Raw genomic sequence first — 26754 nt, 5'->3', positions numbered from 1 at the left:
TGAAAAACAGGGTACTGGTATCTGAAGGCATAGTCTGAGTTTTAGACCTTTAGGCTCATCCTTGTGAAAAACTGAGCTTCGAGTTTGGTAAATAATTGGGGTACTTCCAGAAGAGAGTGTAAAGGCTCAGGCATCAAACCCCTGACACTTCACTATTAGAAAAAACTTGGACTAATGGGACAAAGAAAGAGTGGAACAATTTGTCTAGCTGAGGCAGTTAAGGTTGATTCAATATAGATACATAAGTCAAGACTAAATATGTGAAAAGAACAGAATAACTAGTTTGCTTGATGCAGTAGACCCTAACCCAAGATAATCTGATTCTTGATTGCAGAGCATGAAAATAGCATCATTAAGGTTAAGATTTTGTCACAGTTCTTTTCAGTAAAAGTCACAGACAGGTCGCAGTCAATAAACAAAAATTCACAGAAGCCCATAACCTGTCTGTGACTTTTACTAAATGTAATGGTGGGGGGCTGATGTGGGGATGACTGAAACCTTAGCAGGGTGGGATGAGAGCCTGAGCCCCACTGCAGGGGAAGGGGGCCTAGCACCCACCACCTAAAACAAATAACAGCTCTAGCACCTTGGGGCTGCGGGGCCCCTGCCGGCTGATAGCTCCAGGCCTGCAACCCCGGGGCTGATGTGGAAAATGTCACGGAGGTCTCTGAAAGTCACAGGATCCATGACCTTTGTGACATAATCATATTCTTAAGTGTTATTTAAGTATGTAATGGTCCTCACTCAGGGTCTGGTTGGGGAGTGTGGCCTAGTGGTCATAGCTGCAACCCCTGATTGCCAAGGGGAGCCCGGGACCTCCCACTCCATCAGGCTCTGACCCAGGGCCCTTTGGGCTACCAGTAGTCTGGCAACCAAGGCTGCTTAAGGCTGTCCTCCCAAGGCCTCTTCCTCTCATCCCTGCCCTCCCCGCACCCGGTCATGTTAGCCCAAGGCTTTCCCCTGTTGGGAAAGTCCAAACCAAAATAAGTAAAAGAGGGTTACCATTGTCCAGGGTCCATAGGCAGGAGAAAGGGGAATACTTCCGTCTCTAATTGTCTTGTGGGATGGGTTCTCCCTTCCCTTAGGGAGGGCCCCTTTGGGCAGCTGTGATAGAGCCTTTAGACTTGGCTCACAAGTTTGCTCACCTCCAGTTCTGCCCCACGAATGAGCTAATTCCCTGTTTTTTAATTCCTCCAGCAGATGGAGCATTTGCTGCAGGTGTGGCGGAGCCAGGCTGGCTGAGCCCAAAATAATCCCATAACCCCTTGTTGCCCAGTGTGGGGTTTGTACACCCCATCACAAAGTACCAGACATAAGAGATTTATACACAGTAAGTCTTCAGCCATATATCCCAAAGTAACAAGAGGGGGCTTATGAGGAGAAAAAAGATGCCTTCGAAATGAAAGTAGAAAGAAAGTCAAGTGTTAAGAATGACACCACAACTTCACCATTTTAAGAGCCACATTCTGTAACACCTGCTCATTAGGCCCCATGTGCCACAAAATGGGCATCCAGTATCGGTCATGGACTATATAGCACCCACTCAGCTTTTTCTTATGTAGCATATGTTTTCTCAAAGTGTTAAAATTTCATGTTGTGTCTATTAAATGTGCCAGACAGTCAGACCTACATAATGAGGGCTATTTTCTACCAGCTGAAGAAGTACAGTACAAGCAATGGCAGCAAAGGCCTTAGTCTAAAAAAAAGAGAGTTTGCCTATTAATTTCAAAATCAGTTAAGTCTCCAAACTTATTCCTGTCCTTTCTGCTGAGACTGCCCCCAAAGGATGTCTGCCGTGCTAGGGGATGTAAGAGTTTGGTGAGGTTAGTTACCTGCTGTGAACTGGACTGAGCTCACCCACACTTACGTGTTATTTTTTAAATGTACAGTAGTATTTTGTACTTGTATTTTGACCTTTTTTAATTTAACTTTTTTATTGGTTTTGGATATTTGAAAGCATTCCTTTTCTCTCTTTAGGACAATTATTCACCTCATGTTCTGTCCAGAGATTGTTCACTGTGGCTTCCTTTCCCCAGGATCAGATTGCAGGGGGCCATAGCAGGCTACCAACTCCTAGGCTCTTGGCAAATCCACATTCCTGAAGGAACAGTTAAGCAGACCAGCTGCTGCAGAGCTCCAACTTCAAGTCTATGAACATTCTTCTTTCTCCACTCCCTCAGGCACCACAGAGCCTTAATCTGTCCATATTTGGTATGCTGTCCCCACAGTAATGATATAAGGGCTAATCATATAGGCAATGAGTGGAAGAGTCCCTGTGGTGGGCATATGTGAATTCTGTAGCCATGTTCTTATGCTGTTCCTTCTCCATTATTTGTTTGGTTTAAGACAGCTGAGGGATATATGCAGTAGCCTTGAAGACTCAAAATGTTGTGCATGTTTCCAGACAGAGATCCCTACTGAACTGTGTAGTTGAAGTGCAAGGTAGACACAGCCAACCTTCATTCACTAGAAATACATTTTAAAAATGAATAATTATTGAAAATATTTTCTCCCGTATTATAGTCCAGTTTAAAAAGAGCACAAAACAGAGATGGACATAGGATTTGCTGTACTGAACCAGACCCATTGGTCTATCAAATCTGGTACACTACTCCTGGGAGTGGCTAACGTCAGCTACTACAAAGGATGCTTTACTAGCAGTCTCAAGGCCATAAACAAAAGAAGCCCATTTGGCCCAAAACCACAACTGAATTCGCCAGGAAATGCCAATGATTTCTAATACTAATTGCCTTAATACAAGTTAGAACTGAGTTTACTTTTAAATTGTTTAATGGTAATTCACTAGTGGAGTAGAATACTCCTTTTTAGTAGCAAACAAGCTACTTCAATGACTGCAATAAGTCGCTGTTCTAGACATTACAAAGAACATTTGTCAAAGCAGTCTAGATTCACATACTTTTCAGGGCATTACATATTTTAATGTTTTGGTCAAATACTATAAAAAGAAAAGCCATACAGCAGTGGCCCCTCCTGTCCTATATGTCGCAAGCTTGTTCTGGAGGGAACGTTTTTTAGGAGCAAGAGAGTAATTCAATTTCATTCAGAGCCTGATACAAAAGCCCACTCAAGTCAGAGGGAGACTGCATAACTTCAATGGGCTATGGATCTGACTTTCAGTCATTTGACCTGCTCCTGCAAACCATTTCTCTGGCAACCAATTCAGAGTAAGATTTTGAAGGCGTGGGCCCACTGGCCTCTCTGTTGAGAGCAAGGGCATCATGTAGTGCTGAATGTGGTGAGATGGTGGTGCTTGTCCACTACAAACTGGATTAAGCCTCCCCAACTCATTTTCTACACCCCACGTTTTTGAAAACACTGATCTGTTTTGTGTTCTATTTTTTTGTTAGTTTGTTTCCAGTGGTTCCTTCTCTTCTGTTGCAGTCCCTACCATTTTAACTTGCTCATCTTTTCCTGTACTAAACAAGTATTGTCTTGTTTGGAACAAATCTAAGTGGGCTAATGTAAAGCTCCAGATGAGCCATAGCACCATGTGTACAAAACTCACTGAAGTCAATAGTAGTTCTGAGTATGGATCGATGAGCAGAATCTGCCCCTAATAGCACTAGTTAGATGGGACAGGTGAAATCTTGGCCCTACTGAAGTCAATGGGAGTTTTGCCATTGACTTCAATGGAGCCAGGGTTTCACCTAGAGCTTTTAGCTAACACAGTTTTCTCTCCAGCCCACTTTTAAATCAGATGAAAACTGGAACCACACAGGATATGAGTTTTAATGAAAGTATGACTCTAAGAATCAATGGGGGAAAGGAGTTAATCCATTTACTAGAGATAATGAACACATTGATTTGCACAAGATTTTCCAGGGAATAGATAGATTCCCCACCCCCGACCCCACTCAGAAGTCTCTTACTGGTTAGATCAATTTCTTAAGGTTTGTAATTGCGTTATTTGTCTAAGCACAACAAAAGGAACCAATAGTATGATGTGATATGACTCATTGCTTTCTTACCTTTAGTTGCTCCATACAGCAATGCAGTTTAAGGATTTCACAGTAGAGTTTAAATTCTCAAGTTGATCTGAACTAAGTCCTCTGAACTAAATTTTTCAACAGTATTTTACCACATACTGTAAAAATGTTATTTAAACAATATTCACCATAATTGCCACTAGTAAACGATAACTAACTGTAGCTTGCACATTCTAGATACTGGTTTTCAGACGATTATTGAAGTAATCTGTGTGAAATTTTGTGTTATGTTGTTGTTGTTAATAGTATGTACTGGGCTTGTTTGGGTTTTCTCTTTAGTCTTCAGAAACTGAGAGTTTAAGAAAACATTCAAAATGCTGAGGATACACGTAAGTGAAATATTTAATGTCTGTCAGTATTCATAAAAGTTACATTGTTTACATAGGGTTCATTTCTATATAATAAAAATTTCATCTTAATGAAAAGGTTTTCTGGCAAGTCTCGTATATGTTAATTTGTTTAACATATGCTTTGGATATACAGCTAAATAGCAATATAGTTTAAAAAAAAACCTTTCTGCAAATAGTCCTTTGAACAATTACAAAACCTCATTACTAAAGAATTGGTTATCTTTACACTTGCTTGTTGGCTTGTTAAACTCAGCTGTGATTTGGAATGGGCAAAGATCAGTTCTTTCTTAACAGTTCAACAAATTTGTTCATTGCATAGTCAAGATGTAAACATCTCAGGGTTCCATAAATTATACTTCTGTATGCTAAAAAGTCATAGATGGTTTTGCATACTATGCTGCATATGCTTTCCTATGCTGATTATACTTTGTTAGTTTTGTTGTTGAGGCTGATGGAATTATTATTAATCTTGTTTTAGATATGTCAATTGTACACAACAAAGGAAGAGAAGAAAATGAAAAATTTAAACACCAAAGGAAATTATTTTACACTTTGCAACAATATTGCCACCTCATTCTTTTGGTTTTCTATATATAACATGATGGAAATGTACTATACTGCTTCTTCTCAAAAAAATGAGTTTAAATTAATTTCAACAGTTATCTATGAGTTTACATAAAGTTAACTATGTTTGCATCAAATAAAATGTTTATTAATGAAAGCTATTTATTGTACAAGAAACATCAAAGAGAAAATGCATCATACAGAAATGTACACTATTGGTGACAGATGGAAAAGTGCATGCAGATTTCTTTGTTTTATTAAAAAAAGAAGTCAGAAACAATCGTACTAAAATTACTTGGTTTTGATCCCTATGATCTTAAATGAGTGAAAAGTTTTTTCTCTGAATTTACAATATGCCATTTAACAGATATGACTAATACACATTAGCAAGCAGGTGGAATGAATGCATTCGGATTTTATTTTACAAGTACTTGTGCTTGACAAATGTGATTTTTAATTTGTTTTTAGGAAGAATTGTCTTCAAATATGGGCTGGGTAGATTGCTGCCAGGTTGCTCTGGTTTTATACACAGTTTCTCTGAATTTGTTTTTAATACCACACAAATTGTTTAAGCCTTTTGTTCTGATAATTAAACACCATAAAATAACATGTTTTGTTAACATTCAGGAAATGACATTTGAGTCTTTTATTTTATTTTTTAAATTTTTTTGGCTCAATAAATTTTTAAATATATGATTATCATAACCTAATATTGTCTTTGTCTTCACTGCAGTGGATTTCCGATCAAACTTTTCCCCTTCTTTTAATACTTTAGGGAATTTTCAAACGTCGGGATGTTTGGCTGTAATGCCCCAAGATTTGTTCTCCCTGAAAGAAATCATAGTGACAATTTATTAAACTACAGAGCAACCTGGCTTTTAGGGGTCTGCAATTCTAGTTTGTGTTCAATATACCTAGCATTAAATCTTGATTCATTTCATCATAATTATTTGTTATATTTTTCATGCAATTACTGTAGCTGCTAGTTATCTGATTTTTAAAATCCTAAGATAAGGTTGCAATATCAAATCAGTGGGGCATTACTTTTCATGTGCAAAAAAAAGGGGGGGGGGATTTAAAAATTAAAACCTAAGTTGCGCCATCAATGGTAAGTACATTTACTATGAAGAAAGTGAAAACCTAAAAAGAAATCACATTTATAAGCTTGCATTCCCACGTTTAACACCATTCATTCATTCATTCATTCATAATAAAAATGCAGACATATAGATACAGGTAGACTTTAAATTTAAAAAAAAAAAACTGATGGGAAATAAAACTCCTTGGATCCAAAATGATTTATTCACACAAATTTAATAGGATATATCACAATTGTTTGGTCCATAAATATTTAGGGGAAATAGTTTCTATACAATGCATTTATCAATAAACAAAGAAACATGGACAATTTTGCTAGACCACTTACTGTACTATAAACACGAAGCTCAATATATAAGATTATTGAATTTATCAACTATATCTGAAAGAGTGCACAACTGCTTTCTATGACATGTTTGTCCCCTCTAACAGGATACACCATAAAAAGAGTTTCAGAAATAAGAGGTAAAACAGTACAAAACTAGTGAGGTGTCAAAAGGGCTTAAAACAGTTAATTTAACAAACAACACATATATCCTGATTTTTCACAAACTTACTCCCAAGTTATATCATAAGGCACATAGTAGGACTGAGTTATAATTAGTCTACTTAATAAAGTAGATCTATAGTACCATATATTGTTCTGTCAAAGAACAAAATTTATAAGTATCAATATTTTTACCTGTAAAAGTGTATTAATAAAGATATCAGCCTTACCAAGGTTGTTTGGTCTGGTTAGTGGTAAATGCCCATAAGGTTATAGAAATAGGAAAAGTCAAGATTTAAGCTCCATAGAAGATGATAACCATACTTGCTAAATATATAATGGCAAACACACCTTTCTTCTATTACAGTGTTAACATCTCTTCCATCATCTTTTTTTTAAAAAATAAGCTACTTTTCTGTGCTAATTTTCTAAAAACCCTGAGCAAAAGTTACAATAATGCACTTTAATGTGGGCAGTGAACTGTCAATATGTAACCACACATTTATACAGCCAAAAAGGACACCTTTGAAATATATTAAATAGCCACTTTCACCACCAAAAGAGAGATTTGATGGGGTCTAAAAAGTGGATTCTATGTGCAAAGTTATTCTTAACAATCCACTAAAGCAAGATGTAGATCTTGACTGTTTTTTTTTATTTTTGTGTCTCAGACTTTCCACAATCTAATTATTTTTAACTACAATAAAGGGGAACAAATGAACATTCACCACTGCCCAGACCATTCAGACTTTTAGTTTTATTAAAATTAAAAAAAAAATAAAAAAGAAAAAAAATGCTATTGTAAACTAGGAAATGTATTTAGATCAGCATCCACAAGGTCTTCTGAGTTTATCTGTCTCAAAGCTATCCACTGCCAATTCCAAATTTCATAGGAATTCTTCTAATGCTTTTTTCTTTTATACAAAAGTTAAAAAATTAAAGTATATATTAGAAATATTAATGTACTAAAGATTTAAATTCATGTATTAAACAAAGTGTCTGATACAATCTCATGAAACATCTAAAATAAATTCAAAATAGCATGAATAGAATGTCCTAAAATCAGTTTCCTTAAACATCTTAATAAATTATATTTTGCTTATTTCCATCTTCCCTGAAAAAGTTTAATTCATCGAGAATTGCCTTAGTAATAAACATATGTATACTTTTAGAACTTCATCCTACACTCACTAAAGTTAATGACGAATCTCCCATTGGCTTTCATGGTGCAGGATCAGGGCCATATAGAGTTAATTGTTTTCATTTATTTATTTTTTAAATTAAAATCAGCGGCATTTATGGCAGAGAGGGAAAAAATGAAATTTTGCCTCGGCAATACTAAAACTTATATTGAATTATTCAGCTTTGTGGCCCAATCCCACAAACAGTCATGCAACAGAGTAACCTTACTCCTATGAGAAAACTCATTGAAATCAATGGGACTCCTCATTTGAATTGTTCCTCTGGTGTATATCTTAGTGAGCCTCCTTACATAAGTAAAGTTACTCTGGAGCACAAGCGTTTGTAGGATTAGGGCCTTTGGTGTGCATAATGCAGAATTCACAGACCAAGGGCCCGATCTTGCAGTCCTTACCTACACACCACTCCCATTAAGCCTAATCCTGCAAATCCTCCATCCGTGCCCTACTCCCATTGGTGTCAATGGACATTCCACATGGATGAATGTCTTGCAGGGTTGAGATTATTGACCTGCGTGGGAATTTTGGGTGCTCAATGAATACAGGGTCAAGCTCATAACTAATATTTATACAAGAAGAAGAAGAAGCAGCATTGACACTTGGAATGCCTCTGTCTATTCCAATTCCTAATTTGATTTGTTTTGTAGGTGTGAAAAATACATAGTATGAAACTTGAACATGTATTATAAAAATAAAGTTAGACTTAGGACTCTGAAACTCCATAAATGCACATACAACCCTGGAGTAGCAAACTATTGGCTTTAAATGAACTGTCAGAGGCTTTCTCCAATTATCAGAGTGGGAATATAATTTCCTTCTCCCTCTCCTCCCCCCAAGATTCTGGAAATAAGTAACATACAATTTTAAGAGGCACTTATTAGAATGCTTCATAACTTTCCTTTCAATTGTCTGATGAATTAAAAAAAAATCCAAATACAATTTATAGACAAAATATGTTCATTTATAATGGAGACATATTACTGCAAACTCATTTGCCAAGTGGCTGCAGATGCTACACACCAAGCTGTTTGTTTTCCCAAATATTTTGTGGGTTTGTTTAAAAAAAAATAAAGAGTCTTGTAAATAATAATAAAGAAGAATAAGAATAAAAAAAATATTCAAATGTTAGAAAAGGTTCGTTAAGGTAGTTTGTGAGGGGCTCCCGGATTCGTGGCTGTCCAAGTTAGAGGTCACTGATGTCACTACAGTGATAGTGGGATTGGTCAGGTCTGTTAAAGTGGTCGCAGTGCCGGGTGGAGTGAGAGCGCCGCTGTCTGCTGAGGGCGGTGCCGGAAGTGACGTGCCATCAGCTTTATCGACACCCCCATTCTCCTGCCGCAAAAGGTTCCTTCTGAATTTGGCTCTTGCGTTTTGGAACCAAACCTGCAAACCAATCCCAATTGATTTCTTTACCGATGTTTGCTTTTTGTTTTTGTTTTTGCTTTTATGTATTTTTTATGTTTGTTCTTTGTTTGGCAAATCATCTAAGTAACTCTACATCTTTGTTTACTACCAGTTTGCTTCATTTCCGTCATACAAAGGCATCTGTACATTAGGTCCAACACTGTGGGTGCTGATTAATGGAACATTGAAGCCCATGATGAGGATCTCTTAGAGCAGCCTTGCAGAAGTCTACTCACCCACTCATCCAAGGAGAGTAACTTTTCTGATGGGCAAGTAACATATCCTTGGGGTGGGGGTGTTGTTCCATTACCTAGGTCATCGTGGTAAAGGATGCGTAAAGTAAAGATTTTGTGCTTGGGCTGGTAAACTTTTGTGACCATTTTTAAAGACTGAAAACTTAAAAGGGGAAACTGATACCATCCCCTATAGCACTGGTTATTAATAAGGGGTTCCTAGTCCTCTTCCCTATAAAGCTGTGGGTTCATTTTAAATGTTTTAGGTGACATGTAACATGGACAAGCAATTAATGCTAATAGATTCTCTTTTTGCCTTGATCGCTGCCTTCTCTCTGCACTCTGCACACTGCACACAGCACTACATACCTCACTTTAATTTCACTGAGCTAGCACACAATGAGAGGGGATTTACAGTTATTTATTTTTTCAAACTGTGATTTTTTGGGGGGAGTATCTTAGGTAGGGGAGTGACTAACTGTTGACCTAACTATGGAGGCCCTTAAGGATAGACATGGAGAAAGGGAGCAATCTGGTCCTGGGGGATCATATCAGCCAAAGCTTGCCCTTTGCCATATCCCAGGGAAACCCAGACTTTGCCCAACCAAGGGCCACAACGACAACTTAAAGGGAGCCCAAAGGCTGCACCTCATTTATGTAAAATGGAGCAGATTGCTTCTATCCCCTTAATATAGAGGTTACCACCTAGAGACTACAAGTCCCAGGGTGCATTGCTTCCCTCGCAATGTCTGGAGATAGTTCCTGCATATCAAGGATGAGGGTGATCACAAACCACATTTCAGAATTCTGTGGGCTGAGTTTGGGTGGTGAGCTATACACTGGGCACTCCTGCCATTTAGTACTTTACCCATTAAGTTCTTTGCACACTCTCTAGGGACACAGCAATGTTATACTAAGAAGAAGAGATATACATATAACAGTCTAAATAAGGGAGATACTATTGTATTGGCAGGGGGAGGGGAGTTTTGTCAAGCCTGTGATGGTGGCTTCTTACCTGCAGAACTCTCTTGGTCAGGCCCGTTTTCTGGGCAAGCTGCTTGAGGTCCTTGGCATCTGGGTTGTGGTTGATAGCAAAGTAGGACTTCATGGTGCGGAGCTGGTGGTGTTTGAAGGAAGTGCGCATGCGCTTAGTCTTCTGGGAGGGGGGGTAAGGCTGCTGGTCTCTGTCCAGGTGATCTGCCTCATTCTCATTACAACCTGATCAGTAAATAACATGACACAACAAGGAGTTGGCTGTGATCATGCATCATACTTAAGTAAATAAAACTAAGGCAAGTTTCCAGAATCACACGCTCTTTTTGGAGAAGAAAGAGGGGACTGAACTAATATGGTGTCGGGATGGGCAGGAAGTGGTATTTAGATTAACAAATAAAGGTCAGGAGGATGGCCTTTTCCTGATCTTAACATTTATTATATCCCTCAGGCTCACACCTGCTAAGGAAACAGTATATTGAGGGCAGACCTGCCAAGTTTCACTCCTTTGGCATTAATTTTCAGGTCCCTCTGGTGATGAAGGGTTTTGTTATGTTTCCAAAGAATCATTTAAAATTTCACTCATTGAAACTGCCCTCGCTTGAGAGAAGAGTAAAGATCAAACCAACATTTTGAATCTTCCCAAATCACCAGCAGGCAAAAAAAGAAGCATTAGGTGGGAAGGCTTGTTTTGACAAGTATAAATACTGAACCATTTGTGGATAAAACGCAAAATAAATGCATTTGGATTCTGCCTAGAATTTTATATGAAAAATGTTGGGGGTTGGTGCCTGCAGTGTTACCACAGCTATACTGGCACCTACATAGACCATTCTGCAGAATGGCCAACTACCAGACCACAGAGCTGAAGATGTGCCTTGATTTGATGATGTTTAAAGTTGTTAATGTGACTTTGCATGACAAATATATTATAGATTACTGCCTCATGGGTGTGAGTTGCACACCAGACCAGTGGTAGTGCTAGGTACTGGTGTCACTGCCTATGCTTGGGACAGGAATGAGACAAATACCAAGAAAAATAAAGTCGTCCATGTTTTACTTTTAGGCCTGAAAAATAATCTGATAATTTTCAGGATTATATTTTACAAAGCTAGCTCAATCACTCAGAGGGCAAACCTGATTGTCACATAACAAAGAACATGAATTTTAAAAAATCTAATTTAAAAATTGTAAAGAATGTGCCATGTAAATTAGCCTGGCTTCATTAATTCTTCATTTGAATTTATTTTAGTCTACTTCCCTACAGTTGGATTTATTAACTAGTCTTAGCCAACTCCCAGTATCCCCCCCCACACACACACACATATGAAAAGCACACAGTTAGCACTTTGCATTGCATCAGTCAGTAGAACCTCTGAGACTTGCAGTGCTAAAAAGAGGCAAAACAGCTTTCAACTACCCCAAAAATAAGAAGCTCAAGTCTTCTCAGAGCTTTGCTCCCTACTGAATTAAGAGACAAGTTTACAGTTACATCTGGTAGCTGCGAAACACATAAACAAAGGATCAGGTGAATGTTCACCCAGGATGGAAGCAATTCTAGCTACAATTATAGTAATATCTGTACTTTCAAATAAAATAAACTGACAGCTCTGAAACCATCTGGATGTGGAAATTACCTTGGAAGTAACTTAGGACCAGGTTTCCAATATTTTTACTCTTGCTGAATAACACTTTATTCCACATACAGTCCTACTGCCTTCAATGGGACTGTTTGAGTGGTAAAATACTATTCATGGTGAACAAAGATATCAAAATTTGGCTCTAAGAAGTTATTTTAGCTAATCGCTGGCCATTTTTTATTAAAGCATTCAAGTTATGCGACAACAATGCCTATTTATCTGACTGTCTAGCCTAGCCTCTTATAGCACATGATTTCTGAGCAGTTATTTATTTATTATGGCTTGGCTTTTCCAAAGGTGCCTAAGTCAATGGGACATGGGCTCATAACTACCTCTGGTGCCTTTGAAAATCCCAATTTATACAATAATTACACCAGTCTGTTCTCTAAATGGCTGAAATAGCATTGTGTGGCTTAAACTCTTACATTATTGCCTGAAAAACTAGTCTATAGCTAAAATTCAGGCAATACATTCCTGCATGTTTCTTTGCACCATCCTTTTTTTTAGTGGCCAGCACAATACACTTCCCATTGCCAAGATCTCACCAAATACACTTTGCAAAGTGATTACATTTACACACCACGAGGGATTGAGTTCTTGAGCAATAGCTGTGCAAAACATTGCCCTAGGGAAAGAAAAATTGCCTTTATTTTGAGATAACTTACATTCTTCAGATGTGATGACCTTCCTGTCCCTTGGACAATTGTTCAACACAATTGCTCTCAAAATAGAAATTATTTCTAACATATGGTAGCTAATATGGATCAAGTAAATTATTTATAGGACACTTATCACTGTAGTATCTGAGCCCCTCACAAATATTAATGGTGTTAGCTTCATAACCCTCTGAAGTATTGTTAGGTCTCCAGTTAATAGTTGAGGAACAGAGAAACAAAGAGATTAAGTGATTCATCCAAGGTCACAAAAGAGGGCTGTGTCAGAGCCAAGAACAAAACCCAGTTCTCCTAGAGCCTACTCCAGTGCCTAGCCACAACACTATCCTGCCTCTTTATGTGTGCGCGAATATGTAAACTATATACACATACATACACACATAATCTAAGCAATATTCATATAATCTTGTTTGAGAATAAACTTTTTCTCCATTGTATGGTCAAATGGTTTGCTGAAACAGGGCTAGCAACACATTTAATTCAATTTTTTAGAAGTTTGGGTTGTTTCCATAATGTCCTACACCTTGCAGTATGAATAGGATGATATATGTGTTTTGATTAAGAAAGCATCTTGATTTATTGGAAAGGTAAGTGTTTGCCCCTCTTCAGAGACTCTTACATCGTCAGTTACCACTCTAGCTTTTAACACAACAAATGGATTCCTTTGCCTAGCTGCAGAGTGCAGTCCGAAACTTGATAAGTTTTATCACAAATACGTTATGGAAATGTTTAAATTATGTTCTAGTGTTCAGAGATGTTTTCACAGTGAATTACAGCTAAGAGACAAAACAATCACTGAGCACTAGTGTCCATGTTTAGGAACCCATCAGGGTCTAAAATTGCAGTTAAACAGGTCTAAAGACATATATTTTGACTTTAGTAATGATCAGGCTTCTGATAAACATAGTTCTTAAACGAGTTTTCAGCCTTTACCTGAGAAATACGCCTGCCTACAGATGCCACTAGGGGTCACTAACACATTCATTTAGCTATTTGAACACTTTGGAGTTTGAAAAGTAAGAACAGACTTGGAATTACAATATTTTAGAGGTGGAAAAACTTACTGGCTTTCTTTCGTACAGAATTTAATGAAATACCACCAAGGGAAAAACACCTTTTTGTTCCCTGCCACATACAATTGAAAGTGATATTTAGTGAGGTCTTTTAAAACCAAATCCATCCTGCCTGACAAAATACTTTCACTTCATCCTTTCTATCCTGTTGTGTTGAATTAGATTAGAGAATCAGTACCCAGGTTTCCAGCTAAATCGTTAATTACACATGCAAAAGGCCAGCACATGTTGTGGCTAATATCTGAGAGAAAGATACCCTAGAAGACTGCCTTTTAGACTCTTTCCTGCTTCTGGAAAGTGTAAGTGTCCCACTTTTCCGATTGCTCTAAATTCACGCTTTGAATCCTCTATGTCTATTTCTATTTAGATTCGTTACCCTTTGGAGACAATTACATAAAAGAATAGTTCTCAATCCTGAAGCCAAAGGCGAACGAGGAAAAATGTATTTTTTTAAATGACTGCCTACTGCAGGGGTGTTTTTTTTTCTTTCAAATAACAATTATATCTATTTCATGTCATTCTATAAGCATCAGAGATTCTGTGGCTTTTTTGAGTGTTAAATTGGTCAATGGTTGGAATCAGCGCTAGACCGTCTTTAGTTTAGTTATAAAATGTACTTTCTCGAGACCACGGGCCAGCACTGGCTTTTCATAGTCTTCCCCCACAAAAAATAACATGTTAAAGCTACAGAAATTATGGTGGCTGATCTCGACTGACTCGAAAGAAGCCGGTCCGAAGTAGCTTCGCTTTACTCAGACATTCCCCCGTGTAAACTCTGCGTTCCCATTTGGGTGAGCTACATTTTGTCTCCTAGTCCTAGATGCGGCTTCTTAAGCTCCTTTGCAGAGAGTGGCCCCGCTAACTATCTGGGGACGAGGCGGAGAAAGAACGAAAAGACTTTTTAACTTAACATACAAACGCAAACACCACATTGCCTTTATAAAGGCGTTTCACTTCGTCCCCCCCCCCCCCATTAGTATTCAAAGGGTTTTTGCTGTAGCCTATTTTTTTCGCCTTTCCCCAGGCTTGTGAGCATAATTATCACAGTGAATGGCTTCTAAATGTTTGGTTTCGAGAGGTCTGGGCGAGCTCGGACGATTGTATGCGAATAAGGAATAACATGGAACCCAAACTGAATTCCTGGCTCGCAATCCCGAAGCTGGTGGCTGGGCTACAGGTTCCCCTTCCGTCAGAGCCGTTCGGGACTTGATTAGGAACTGCTCAGTGCCCAGGGATTCCCATGTCATCTTCAATTAACAAAGAACAATTAATGCACTGATTGCCCTGGCTCCAAGGGCCACGCATCAGAGGAGCTGAAATAGCCTCGCACAGCGCTAAGCAGTTCCACACTGAAGCCCTCTTCACAAAACCGCCCCAAAGAGAAGCGGCCGCCCGGGGAGGACTGGGGGAAGGGAGGGGGAGGACTCTTTGCGTCTCCGTGGCAATGGGGTGAACTCGGGGGAGGAACTGCAGGCCGGAGTTGGTGCGTTGTTATAGCGCGCAGAGCAGTTTCTTCCAACTGAAATAGCCGGGTCCCCTTTTCTGTGCACCCCTCCGCGGTGACCGCTTTGCTTCATTGAGCCAAGTTGTGAGTCCTCGAGCACCCCCAGCTACAGGACACGGACACACCAGCCCTAGCCTTTCCCAGGCAAACTGCAGGGCACCGCCCAGAATTCCGTCCCCCAGCTCAACTGGGAGTTAAAGGTCCTGCTGCCTACCCAGGAAAACACAGAGCTGCTCACTCTAACACCCCACACACACACACACACCTTTCCTTCCCTGTTACAGGGCAATTTCACGAATAAATGGAGACTCACTACAAACATTCTTTGGGGATCGGTCATTTTTAAATTCGATTTAAATTCGGGGAATTCTTTCGTCTGCAGGTTAGTGGAACTCCGTGTGACTTGCCTGAAACGATTTAATTCGGGCCCGTGGCGCTTTCTGGCGCAGAAATAGTTCTGATTTGGGTGACAAAGGTACTAAAGTTAAAAGCGTTTCAGATAATAACGCTGTTCCAGCTCAGCTGTTGTCCCTTCCTTTCATTGTGAACGGAACAGACACGCCGTTTGTTAATCTGCTTGTTATAGCCCCTCTGTGGGGAGCTGTTGGCGGAGGAGGGGGTAGGGGAAAAAAACTGCCAGCAAAATAGGAAAATATTCAGCCTGAGGAATGAGTTACAATAACTGAGTATCTACAGATTCACGTGGAGGCCTACGGAAATCAGACATGTTTCCTCCAGAGTTATTTTCTGTTGATCAGTTTAGGTGACCCTGAATTGGGGTCCGAGTGGTGGAGGGTTTGATTTTGAGACAATCAAAGCAAGCACATCTCCCCGCATTCCTACAGAGAGGTAGCTGGGTTTGGGGGCGGGAGGGGGGGGGTGTTGTCTTCACCCTGGGAAGTCACTGTGTGGGTATTTGACATTAATAGAGGAAGACAGCTTTTTAGAAGGGCTTCTGTTCGCTTTCCTGCAAATGCTCCAACCCTCAGAGGACTGTTTGTTTGATTTTCCAATGGTTAAGCAAGATTTGGCCTGGATGAGTTACAGATACACTGCCTGGCTGGGGAGGGGAGCCTGAGAAGGCCCCTTTCTGTGGAGCAGAAGGTTCAGGGCCCTGTTCTCACCTGAATTGTAACTGACGATGTCCACTCCTAGAGCTGGGCTTTTTCTCTTCCTGGGCCTCCCTTTCTGGACTGTGCCAGTGCCATTGAAGTAAGGCAGTGCCAGCCCTCCGCTCTTGGCAGCCAGCTCAGTATAGCTCAACTGAGGCGGGTATTCGCCTTGCAAAAGGGTCTCGAAATGGGCCCTGCAGTAAACCAGGTTGTCCTTCATGCCAAAGTGATCGCCTGTGGTCAGAGTCTTGTTGCAGGTGGTGCAGGTGAAGCAGCTCAAGTGATAAACCGACTCCCTGGCTCTCATGACCATTTCAGAGGCTGAGATCCCAAGGTGGCAGCGGGCACATCTCTGCACGGAGAACCTTCTGAAGGAAACAGAAAAGTGGGCATCAACCAGAAAGGTGATAAGTCCTGCCCAGCCCCCGGGTGCTGCCCAGCTCCCCTGAATTGAATTACGCCCCCTCTACCTCCCCCCCCCCCAGTTGTGCTCCTGAACTGAGAGCCTAACAATATTTGCTCCCCAAATCTTGCAGCTGGACCCCTTTCTACCCAACCCTCGGAGAACGGCCTTCAACGTAGGCCTCTCCTGAAGCCCCCGCCCTGGCTAATGTAAACTCTTTGGGCTTGTTAGAAACTCTGTGTATGAGAAAAGGAGAATGGGCCAGAAATAGTCCACTTTAATTTTCTTCAGGAAACTGATCTTTCTGCCTGGATTTTTTTTATTTGACAACTAGATAAAATTTGACAATCTCGACTAGCCTTAATAAAGATTAATAAAGCAGCATTGGGAGAAAACTTGTTCTCACTTCCCCTTCGTTCCTTAAACCCTAAACCGGACTGAGAGGCTGGGAGGGAGAGAGAACTGGGCACGGTGGGGAAAAAACAGAAAATCAAAACAAATCAAGCAAGCCACGAAACTGCGCTCTGCTGGAATTCTGCCTGTCTAGAGCCGCTGACCGATGAGAATTCAAAATCTAGCCGTGAGCTGCAAGGAGTTGATTTGATTTAGCAGAAAGGATGGTTTGTTGTACCAATAAGAGCTGCCTCTGCTATTCTTTACAGCGTCTCTCCGGAGCTTTACCATTAGCTTAGATACCTGGCCAGTTCAGGAGGGTGACCCCTGCTCTTGGGAAACGGGAAAGAAATATACACGCTACAGCGAGAGCGAAACTTTTGTTTGAAACTTAGGCAGCGATCCCACAGCACCTAGACTATGTGGGACTCTGTCTCCTGTTGTTGTTTATACCTTACCATGCTTTAACATCGTGTCTCTTGAAAATGTCGATCCGTATTTTACACGTGCGAGATTTACAAAGGAGGCACATTTGATGTACTTGCCCTAAAGCCACGTGTATAAAATGAGGAGTCTGCCTCTAAGAAGCCATCCCGAGCTGGACATGAGAGGTTTGGCTGCTGCTGTTCTGGGGAGGAATGGGCATTTGAACCGGTAGGGACTGAGTGCTGTACCTGTAATAATCCTCCTTGCAGTAAATACTGCCGTCCTTGGCAAAGCAGGTGAGTTCTGACTCCAAAGCCAGTTTACATTCACAGCATTTAAGACACCTGAGGTGCCATTGTTTGTCAACAGCCAGCAGGTAATATCTGTCTGAGATCTTCCCTCCACAACCAGCACACAAAGCAGGCTTCTCGGGGCTCATTGGGGGCATGTTCTGCAAAACAACCACACAAAAGTGGATGAGAAAGCAAATCAAGACAAGCGGGCGGTGTGATGCTTGGACTGGGACTGCCGCAAGAACCAAAGCCTGGGCTCACAGAAAGAACCCCCAGCTGTTTGGAACCGAACTGGCTGCATTTGCTCTGGCCTTTCAGGTGGCCAGGCTACCTCCCCTAGGGGACACGACTTGGGTGTTTAGCCCATCAAACCTTCTCTAATGATGTAACTTAATTTCAGTACCTGTAGCCCGGTGATTAGGCCTCACTAGGACACGAGAACTGATTGTTTTCTAGTCCTGGGGAAGTTACAGAGTTGGCCGTAGCTTCCCCGTTAGCTTTAAAACTGCAACTTTTGGTGGTAGGAAATCCAGACTAGCGAGTATTTTATAAGTAGGAAAATATCTCCTTGCTGCCCTGGAAATTTGCATCAGTGGAGACATTCCCAATTCGAATTCCTGTTTAAATTTGAATACCGCTTAAACTATTTAAAATCCCTCCTCTAAATGCAAATAGGCCACTTAAAGCAGAAATGAAGGGAAAATAGTCCAGGAAGAATTAATTGAGAACAATCAAAATGTTGGAGAGTAATCCTAATGAAAAGAATGCACAGGGAGGGTTTTTTCCCCTTAAAATTATTGCCTTTTCCTTTCATTAATAAACGTTTTCAAGTGTCTGTTGGCCTGTTTTCCATAAGAAATCCCACTAATAAGAAACGGAGATGGAGGAATAGTGTACATACCAGAATAACCCCCCAAACATGAACTTAAAATAGTTGTTTTTTGTTTTGTTTTAGGAAAAGAAAAAAATCCATCTGTTCTTATCACCGAATTCTTTTTAGCTGAAAATGCAAACGCAGTTCAATGTTTTTCCTTTTTGTAACAACTGGGGGGATGAGTTGAATTAACATTGCAAAACCCTCAGGAGTTTATTTAATAGGAGAAGAGAGGGAAACCCAATAGCTCAAAGCAGTAGAGCAGTTCCCCAGGCGGTTACTTTGTGTTCCAGTGCTCAACGGAAGTCCTACAAGTAGGAGAAATGCAGAAGCTCGCTTTGCAGAAGATATTGCATGAAGCTAGGGGACCGTTTCTCCAGACGTGGGGTGTTATCAGTGCTAAGGTTACAACTTGTTTGCTAAGAAAAGAGATTATTTCCAGACAATGTAGCCGAAGAAATAACATTTAGCAGGGCTGCTCCCTTTTCAAACATTAAAGCTACATTTTTACTTTAAACACCGCCCCTCGCCCCGAAGAAAACAAACAATTTTGCAGCGAAAATTTCTACAGTCCAGTTTGGAAAGTGCCAGGGCTGCTAAGGATAAAATGCACCTTTTCAAAACCCGGCCTGTAGCCCCTTGATAAATGAGAAAGCAAGGCTCCCACTGCAAACTATGCAGGAGTCAGAAGAGGTCTGCTTCGCTATAATGAGTTAAAAAGTGTTCCTCTTATGAAAACTTTAAATATTTTCCCTCTTATGACTCAGATGAGCACACACACACACACACACACACACAAATATTAGACGAATGCATGGCTCAGCCTCCCAGCATAACAGACTCCATTAGAGAGCCATTGGTGTTTAACGTGAGCCTCAGAAATGTTTCTAAACTTAAGGGGTGTAAGGGAACGGGGGAGGGAGGGAAGCAGAGTCTCTCTTCCCCCAGACTGTGTCTATGAGGGTGCAGGCTCGCATCTTGCAGTGATTCCCTTTAAAGGGGTGCTAGCTTCTTTCTTACCGTTTCCCGGCCGTTCATTTGTCCGCCTTTGGCCAGGCGGGACTCGGTCTTGGATCTCCTCTCCATCTCCTCCATGATTCCTTGGATGTGGCCTCCGGAGATCCCGTGGAAAAGCATGGCTGGGGGACGGAAAGGACAAGTATTTTCTTCTGCTCTGCACCCCACTATTTCCATATACAGACCCCAGAGTCTTTAGATCATCCAAAATGTCTACACCAAGGCGCACGGCGCAGGCAGAGGGAGATTGCAATAGTGGCTTCTCTTTGCACAAGCACCGAGGGCTTCCTGAAGATGTGCAGAAAACAAATAAGGGGGAGAGGAAAAATAATATAATAAGAATAACAAAACAAACAAATAAAAAACCAAGCAGGAGAATCTGTTACTGCGGTGGAGAGCGGGGGCTCCTGACTGAAGAGACTTGGAACTAGGGGCAGCCAAATCGGTCGGGAAAGGAAATAGTTTTGAACACAAAGAAAGCAAAAAGAAGTGCTATTTTCAGCAGTCCCTGGTTGCTTTAAAGTTCCCAGTGCCTGTAGGTTGGATTGGGGACTGCTGCTTTCCAGAGCTCTGTCCAATTTGTTAAGAGACTAAAGCCAGCCCATTTTTGATAATTTAGTAGGAGGAGTTCTCTCCCTAGAGCTACCACTGATTTTTATTCAGACAACAAAGACCTGTCATCCTCCTCTCAACCCCCGGTGATAGGCAAGCGGTGACAAACATGCCAGTTGGGGATGGTGGGATCTATACCCCCACCCCACCCCACCCCAAAAACACACACATACAGAGAGAGAGAGGAGTCCCAGGGAAAGGGTGTTACAGGGACAAGGGAAATTCAGAGCACCCTGTGCAGGGTTGCCGAGCTGAGAATTGCAGCTGGACTGTTTTGGTGGGTCTCTCCCCCTGCCCCCCCACAGTTTACCCATAGAAGTGCAGGATCTTGCAGTGTTTATTGTCTCCCCTGGCGGTGCTGAATGGCCACGGCCGCCTACAGACCCCAGATTCACCCCCCTTTCGGCCCTTTGGTGGCGGCAGGAAAATGAGAACACCTTTGTAGGCGTAGGGTGGAGGTTACTATCCTGGGGAGCGGCTGGACCTTGCTAGGAGTGTAATTAACCAAAAAGCATTAAGCAACGCCCCCTCCCCCAGTTATTGTGTCCACAGAAATGATGCTGGATAATTAGCCCCCCTCGTCTCGGGTGGACCCCGGCTCCCATGTGGAAGACGTAGCCGCAGACCGGGCAGAGATCACAAGCTGGGGATAGCGCCGGTCACCTTGCTCCTGCCCAGCCGCCGGGGGATCAGTAACCCCCCTGCACCCGCTGGTGAAGTTTAAACTTCCAGCCGTGTTAACGTCCCGCCGGGCAGACCCCAGTCCTTAGCTCTCAGCCTCGCAGTGCAAGCAGAGCCCAGCCGGAGCCCCAGATTGCCCCGTGAGCTGGGGGGTGTGGGGCAGGGAGGAAGCCCGCGCTGGAACCATTCCCCGGCTGCAGCGCTGCTCCGCGCACCACAGCCCCCCGGGAGAAGCGGGGATTTCAGCTGACTGCCCCGGTGTCAGCGAGCGCGGCGTGCAGGGGCTGGGTGGGACAGCCAGTCTGGGCCAGCTCTCGCTTCTCCCCACTTACTTTTCACACCATTCTCCGCCTTGCCTTTCTCTGCAACAGCTGCAGGCTGTTTCCTGACACCTCAATCCCTGCTGCAGGATCTTCCTGGCGGCGGTTCTGCTCCCCTGGCTCCCTTAGGGGCCTTCCGCCCTGAACTCCAGCATGACTCGTGAAAACACCCCCTTCAGCCCCCATTTCCTTTCGAACAGGGATTCCCCACCCCCGCCCATGTAACCCCCTAATCCTCCCATCTCTTTCCCCCCAAGCCGCTGAAATGAATGTTATTTGCAGATTGAGTGTTGCAACATTCCTACCAGTGCCAGAATACAGCTCATAAAACACAATTTCACACAAAGATGGAGCCAATCAAGTGAAATAAGCCGGTATTTTTTTCTCTGTTGGCACACTAGATCCTGGACAGCAGGGCTGCTATTTACTGTAAGTAATGTAATTAGCCCTTTTGGATGGAAATCAAAATTTTTTTGTTGTTTTTGGTTTTGTTTTGTTTTGTTTTTTTAAATAGGAAAGTAATTGCTATAAAACGATACGGCAGACACAAAAGGGTCAGGGATTCTCCCTTAAAAATGGGTAGGTCCTCTCACAAATCGCAGTTTCCTGAAAAGCAGTCAACGCCTGGAAAAAAACGGGGGTGGGGATGTTCAGAGGGGTAGGTGTTCCTTGGAGAAAACAAGTCAATTAGCACAACAAGCCACAAGAAAGAGGTAAACAAGGCGATTCAGTCTGGGCTGCGGGTGTTGTTTGCAGTGGAGTTTCGAAACTTTAAAAGTATTCATTTATGTATTGCCGTGCTGCCCAAACCAGGCCAGAAAATGAAAAATTTGCCCCCCCCCCCCAAGAAAAAACAGTTGGGGAAAAAAATACACAAGCCAGGATTGCATAGCAAGTGTGGGTAGATGAAGCTTTAGGAAAGGAATCCAGAAGCAACGGCGTTGGTGCCTAATTATAAAGATTGTAATGGAAGGGAAAAGGGCTAATGGCTGAAAGGAAGAGGACGAACTCCACTCTCCACAGAGAAGAGATTTAAACCGTTTGCAGAAAGTGTGTGTGGATACGTGCACACACCGATTCGAGAGATTATGTGTGTGCGCGCCTATATATACGGTGTGTGTCGTATTGTAGATTACAGAGCTATTTTGGAAATGATTAAAAATCTATTCGAAACAGATGGATGATACAAATATCCCAGTTATCGCTGTAAATCTAGTGAATTCGTCTTTGCCTAACGTGTTCCTTTATCCCCCTCCAAATATTCCCGTAGCAGTGGTAACAAGCCATGACCTAACTCACTGGCTTCCCCGTGTCGTCGGGTTTATGAGAACGATCAAGATTGCCCCGCAAGGCCCTATTTTCCAGAGCGGAAGTTGCTTGCGTTTGGAATAGATACGTGCTCAAAATGTGCCCGGACTCAGCGTGGAGGGGACCCTACTCCGGTGTGTGTTTGTTTCTCTCCTCAGCCGGGACCGCTCGACCCCTGTCCTATGTGTGGCTGTTCCCTGCCCGACTGACTGAAGCTGAGACCGAGCAAACTCATCGCCTGTGCCCGGAGCCTAGAGAGGAGTGATTTGGCGCCAGCGCACCTCTGGGACCGCACTGAAAATAAAGGCTAGTCTCCGTGCCCGGAAACAAGTACAATGAGCTGCAGGTTTCCCTCCACCAGGTCACTCATCCGAAAGTGGCTTCTTCTTGCCCTCTCTCCTTGCCAGCCAGCCCCAGCGGAAGCGGGGTTTAAAATACCAGCTCCCGGGCGCTTTCAGGCAAAGTGCTCTTGAAAAGTTGAAGCGCTCTCTCCCCTTTCCTTCCCCATTTTGTCTGCTAATGGCTTTTTGCTGGGTTCAATGGAAAACGTGCAGGTGCAGGGGGAAAGCTTCCGAGCCAGCCAGGGCGTTTGAGAGAGAGAGACCAAGCGAAAAAATATATATATATCTCATTTGTTACATTTCTATCACTATGTTAGCTCAATGGCGCTATTAGGAATAATTGGGCAGATCCCATAACAAAACTCAGAAGTGACTAAACCCCTTACAATTGGGCGCACTTAATTAATTAGAGCCCTTTCTTTCTGCTCCATCAGCTAGGGTGAAGGATACACTAGCTGTTGCGGCTGCTCCAGCAAAGAAGGCCAGGGATTTCTTAAGCCTTTTCTCGTTAACATCCTAATGTTGGCAGACCACTCCTGACCTAGAGCGATATTAAAAGTTTGTTGCTAGCATCAGACGTGATTTCTTCATTTCCAAAAGGCCCGTAGTAGACCAAGGTAAACCTGTTTCAATATTCTTAAGATTTCATTTCTCTTTGTACATTGTAACTCTGCTGCTCTCAGGCAGGTTGGTGGGCGACGGACAGCTGGCTCCCGGTGGAGTTTTGCTGATTTGGTTGGGTGGGAGAGAGAATTCATCATTTAAAACCAATCCGATAGGAAATTTCACATCCAATCGAACGATTCTCCTCTGGGAATCGATTTATCCCAGTGCCCCACTGATTCTGAATTTGGTTTCTCATTTCACACAACCTTTCTCCCCCTCCCCCTTCTCTCTGTCAATGACATTTTAGGAAGAATACAATGGTGCTGAGTAATATCCAGGCTATGTTCATATCGTGCTATGCGATTTTAGATTTTCCCTTACAAAGACAGAGACAGGGTGCGGCTTGGACTCCCTGATTAAAGCGGTGAGATGGATTCTCTTGTTTTTGAGATCATCCCAGCAGGTACAATGTTCCCTGTCTCTGTATCGCGACACTGAACGCTTTGCAGTGGTCACAAGTGGCCTCCGCTTCAGCGCTTCCATGGACCCTTCCCTGCGACAGTTAACGCCACTTCCAGCTTTGCAATTAGCATGCGCCCGGGGCAGATTTCGTGCATGCGAATGCGATCATTTGGATCCGTTTTGCTATCGAGACCGTATTCTTTTTGCCACGGGCTACTGCCTCAAGCCTGTTAAAGCGTGAACGGATCTTGTGTCTAGTTCTGAGGATTTAGGACAAGGTCTACATACAAAGTAATAACTGACAAATAATAATTAGAAGAAGGGGGAGGGTATTCAAGCAGGCGGGCTCTTTAAGCAGAGGCGGTTTTGCCTTAGTCTACCTTAAATCAAGCGTTTGCTTGTTTGGGGAGAATGGCACCGTGGCAATGCCAGAGGGTGTGTCGGGCTGGCTGCTTAATGCTACTCTGGCGAGCCGGATCAAGGGTCGGACAGCTGACCACAGACACAAAACCGAGCAAGCTGCGCCCCGCCTCTTTCACGTGCCCGAACTTTTCCTGCAATTTCCAATTTAATTAACTCCGGAAAATTAAATAAATTAACAAACAAGCAACCCCCCGAAGCAGCAGCACCACCATTGATCCCGATGCCTTCGAGTGCGGTGGCTCCAGTGAAATCTATTTTCAAATCCTAATGCTGCTTCCTGCCCTGGAAGGTAGTGATGGGATAAATGCTTTTAACGATCAATTTAATCACCCCACAAAAGCCGCGGCTAATACAAGCACAAAGGAGGAAAACCTGAACGTAGTTACATCCCTTCTGCAGTGGCCTCAGACGTCGCGGCTTTCAGCAGTTAAATGCATTGCATTTTGAGGAAACGATATTGTCGTGTAAATATCCGCTTCGATGTCAGAAATAGCCTCTCTGCCAGCATCGCCTTTTTTCTATCAGGTGAAGTCTGCTCGGATTCCCATAAATATTCTGCGGGCAACTTTCGAATGATCCAGAAATGGAGAAAGCTGGTGCATTACAATCTCAGAGAGTCACAAAATCAGCTTCTCTTCCCCAGGCTGGCGGTACGGTGGCTCTTGGTCTTTGAGTAACACAAACACGGATTATCTTTATCTATAGAACAATTGGAGGAAAAAACCCGGCCAGAGCAAAGTGCTTGTATCTCCCGGTAACCTGGAAATGTGCATGTATTAATTGGCTTGAGGAGAGGTTATTTTAATTACAAACAATGCGGCACAGTCATGGCAAACACATAGCCAAATGGGGAGTAACCACAAACACATAATCACACATCCAAAAGAAAGAGGCAGAGCAAGATTATAGTCTAGCACCGAACTGTGAGCTTGTTAATTGTTTTCTATGAACCTTGTATTTGCACCCTGGTTGTAATCAGAACAAGGGACGCAAGAAGCTTCCCAGGGAACTGGTCATATTTTAGTGTATTTGGTAAAGAAGCTTTCCAAAAAAACAAAAACCAACCAAACAAAAAAACAACCAAAACCAGTTCCCCCCTCCCAACCTCTCTTTTTATTAAGAAGAATGGCTCAATCTTCGAAGGCTGCTATTTCTAGATTAAAACACACTCACATGCACCAAATGTCGCTTGCGAATACACCTGGGGAAAAGACCATTCTGTGCGGCTCACAAAAAAAAAAAAAAAAAAAAAAAAAAAAGGGCAAGCAAATGACATCGGTGAGGTCTAAACAGCTGTATTCTTAGCAAAGACTCAGGCAGGATCTTACCTTAAGACCTTAGCAGCTTCCCCCAAAACTGGTCCCTTCCTAATGAGTGAGGAATGGGGTTTTGGAAGGAGAGGAGACGTAGTGATCTAGCCAGTAGATGGAGGTTGTTCCTTGTTCCTAGCAGAGAATCCCTGTGTTAATTAAAATCAACAAGCTGCTTGATGGAAAGATATTTTTCCTCTCCCTGCCCCACGCCACAGCCTCCACCACAGAATTGACGTGAATTTCTAACCTCTGACCTCTTACCAACAGACACTTTATACCTGCCCTTTACTTTTGTGTTTACTCTTCAAAATGTTTTTAAACAAAACAAATAAACAAAAAAGCGTGAGAAAAAAGAAAACCCAGCTCCCCAAGGTAGCTGGTTTGCGGGGTTTTCCTGGCATAGCTCTCTCAGTCATCTCTCCTGATATACCGCTCCCTCCTCAGTAATCAGGGGAGGTGCTAATGGGGAACGGGTTGTAAATAAAACTAGTAAAGCAAATAACATATTAGGGTTTGTTTTTTAAAAAGCAGCCAGGACTGGAGGGCTGTTCAAATATTGCACTATTTCCCCATCATGTCATCATTTCGCTCTTTGCCTAGTCACAGCTGAGCAGCAGCTCCTCTGTGCTGGGGCCACCTCTGTACTTTTTAAAAAAACCGTCCCGAACCAGCCCTGGAATGTATCAACCCTTCCCACTTTCATAAAAAGAACCCCTCTCAAATGGAGTCTGGAAACAGCAGACTTCAGCCTGATGTGATGTGATATGATGTACGGATGTATGGAATAACCTCGCATTGCCAAACCTGATGAATTGGGAGTTGTCATACAATACAACGCAGCCAAACATCGGATAATTGTAAAACTGAATCTAATTTAACCCATTAGAATAAAATCAGATGCCAAGAAGAATTGGAATCATTGCTTCTTAGGTGAGGGCATGGAT

General features: G+C 42.4%; 1 protein-coding gene across 6 annotated transcripts; it reads right to left on the bottom strand.

The window, feature by feature from the left end:
• Positions 1-4364: 4364 nt before the first annotated feature.
• Positions 4365-26408, bottom strand: LHX9 (LIM homeobox 9). 6 transcript variants are annotated; one of them, XM_074961180.1, is made up of 7 exons: positions 25826-26408; positions 24870-25256; positions 19748-19866; positions 17809-18011; positions 16351-16706; positions 10358-10560; positions 6334-9088 (listed from the first exon to the last, which is right to left on the bottom strand). In XM_074961180.1, exons 3-7 carry the CDS (start codon positions 19862-19864, stop codon positions 8831-8833), a joined length of 1137 nt encoding a protein of 378 aa, XP_074817281.1. In that variant the 5' UTR covers positions 19865-19866; positions 24870-25256; positions 25826-26408; the 3' UTR covers positions 6334-8830. The 6 variants fall into 6 exon arrangements, with proteins under 6 accessions (XP_074817283.1, XP_074817282.1, XP_074817279.1 ...); XM_074961179.1 differs by lacking the exon at positions 24870-25256 and having other exon boundaries at positions 25826-26407; XM_074961177.1 differs by lacking the exon at positions 24870-25256 and having other exon boundaries at positions 6335-9088; positions 19748-20032.
• Positions 26409-26754: the final 346 nt, after the last annotated feature.

The sequence above is a fragment of the Natator depressus genome, chromosome 8 (assembly GCF_965152275.1).
Source record: "Natator depressus isolate rNatDep1 chromosome 8, rNatDep2.hap1, whole genome shotgun sequence".
Taxonomy (NCBI): Eukaryota; Metazoa; Chordata; order Testudines; family Cheloniidae; genus Natator; species Natator depressus.
The sequence above is the reverse complement of the archived record's forward strand: the minus strand, read 5'-3'. Positions and strand labels throughout refer to the sequence as shown.

Coding starts and splice junctions, on each gene's coding strand:
- LHX9 (XM_074961177.1), bottom strand. CDS start 19,921: ATGGAAATAGTGGGGTGCAGAGCAGAAGAAAATACTTGTCCTTTCCGT. Junction 18,012..19,747: donor AAATGAACGGCCGGGAAACG/GTAAGAAAGAAG, acceptor GTTGTTTTGCAG/AACATGCCCCCAATGAGCCC. Junction 10,561..16,350: donor CATCGTCAGTTACAATTCAG/GTGAGAACAGGG, acceptor TTTACTGATCAG/GTTGTAATGAGAATGAGGCA.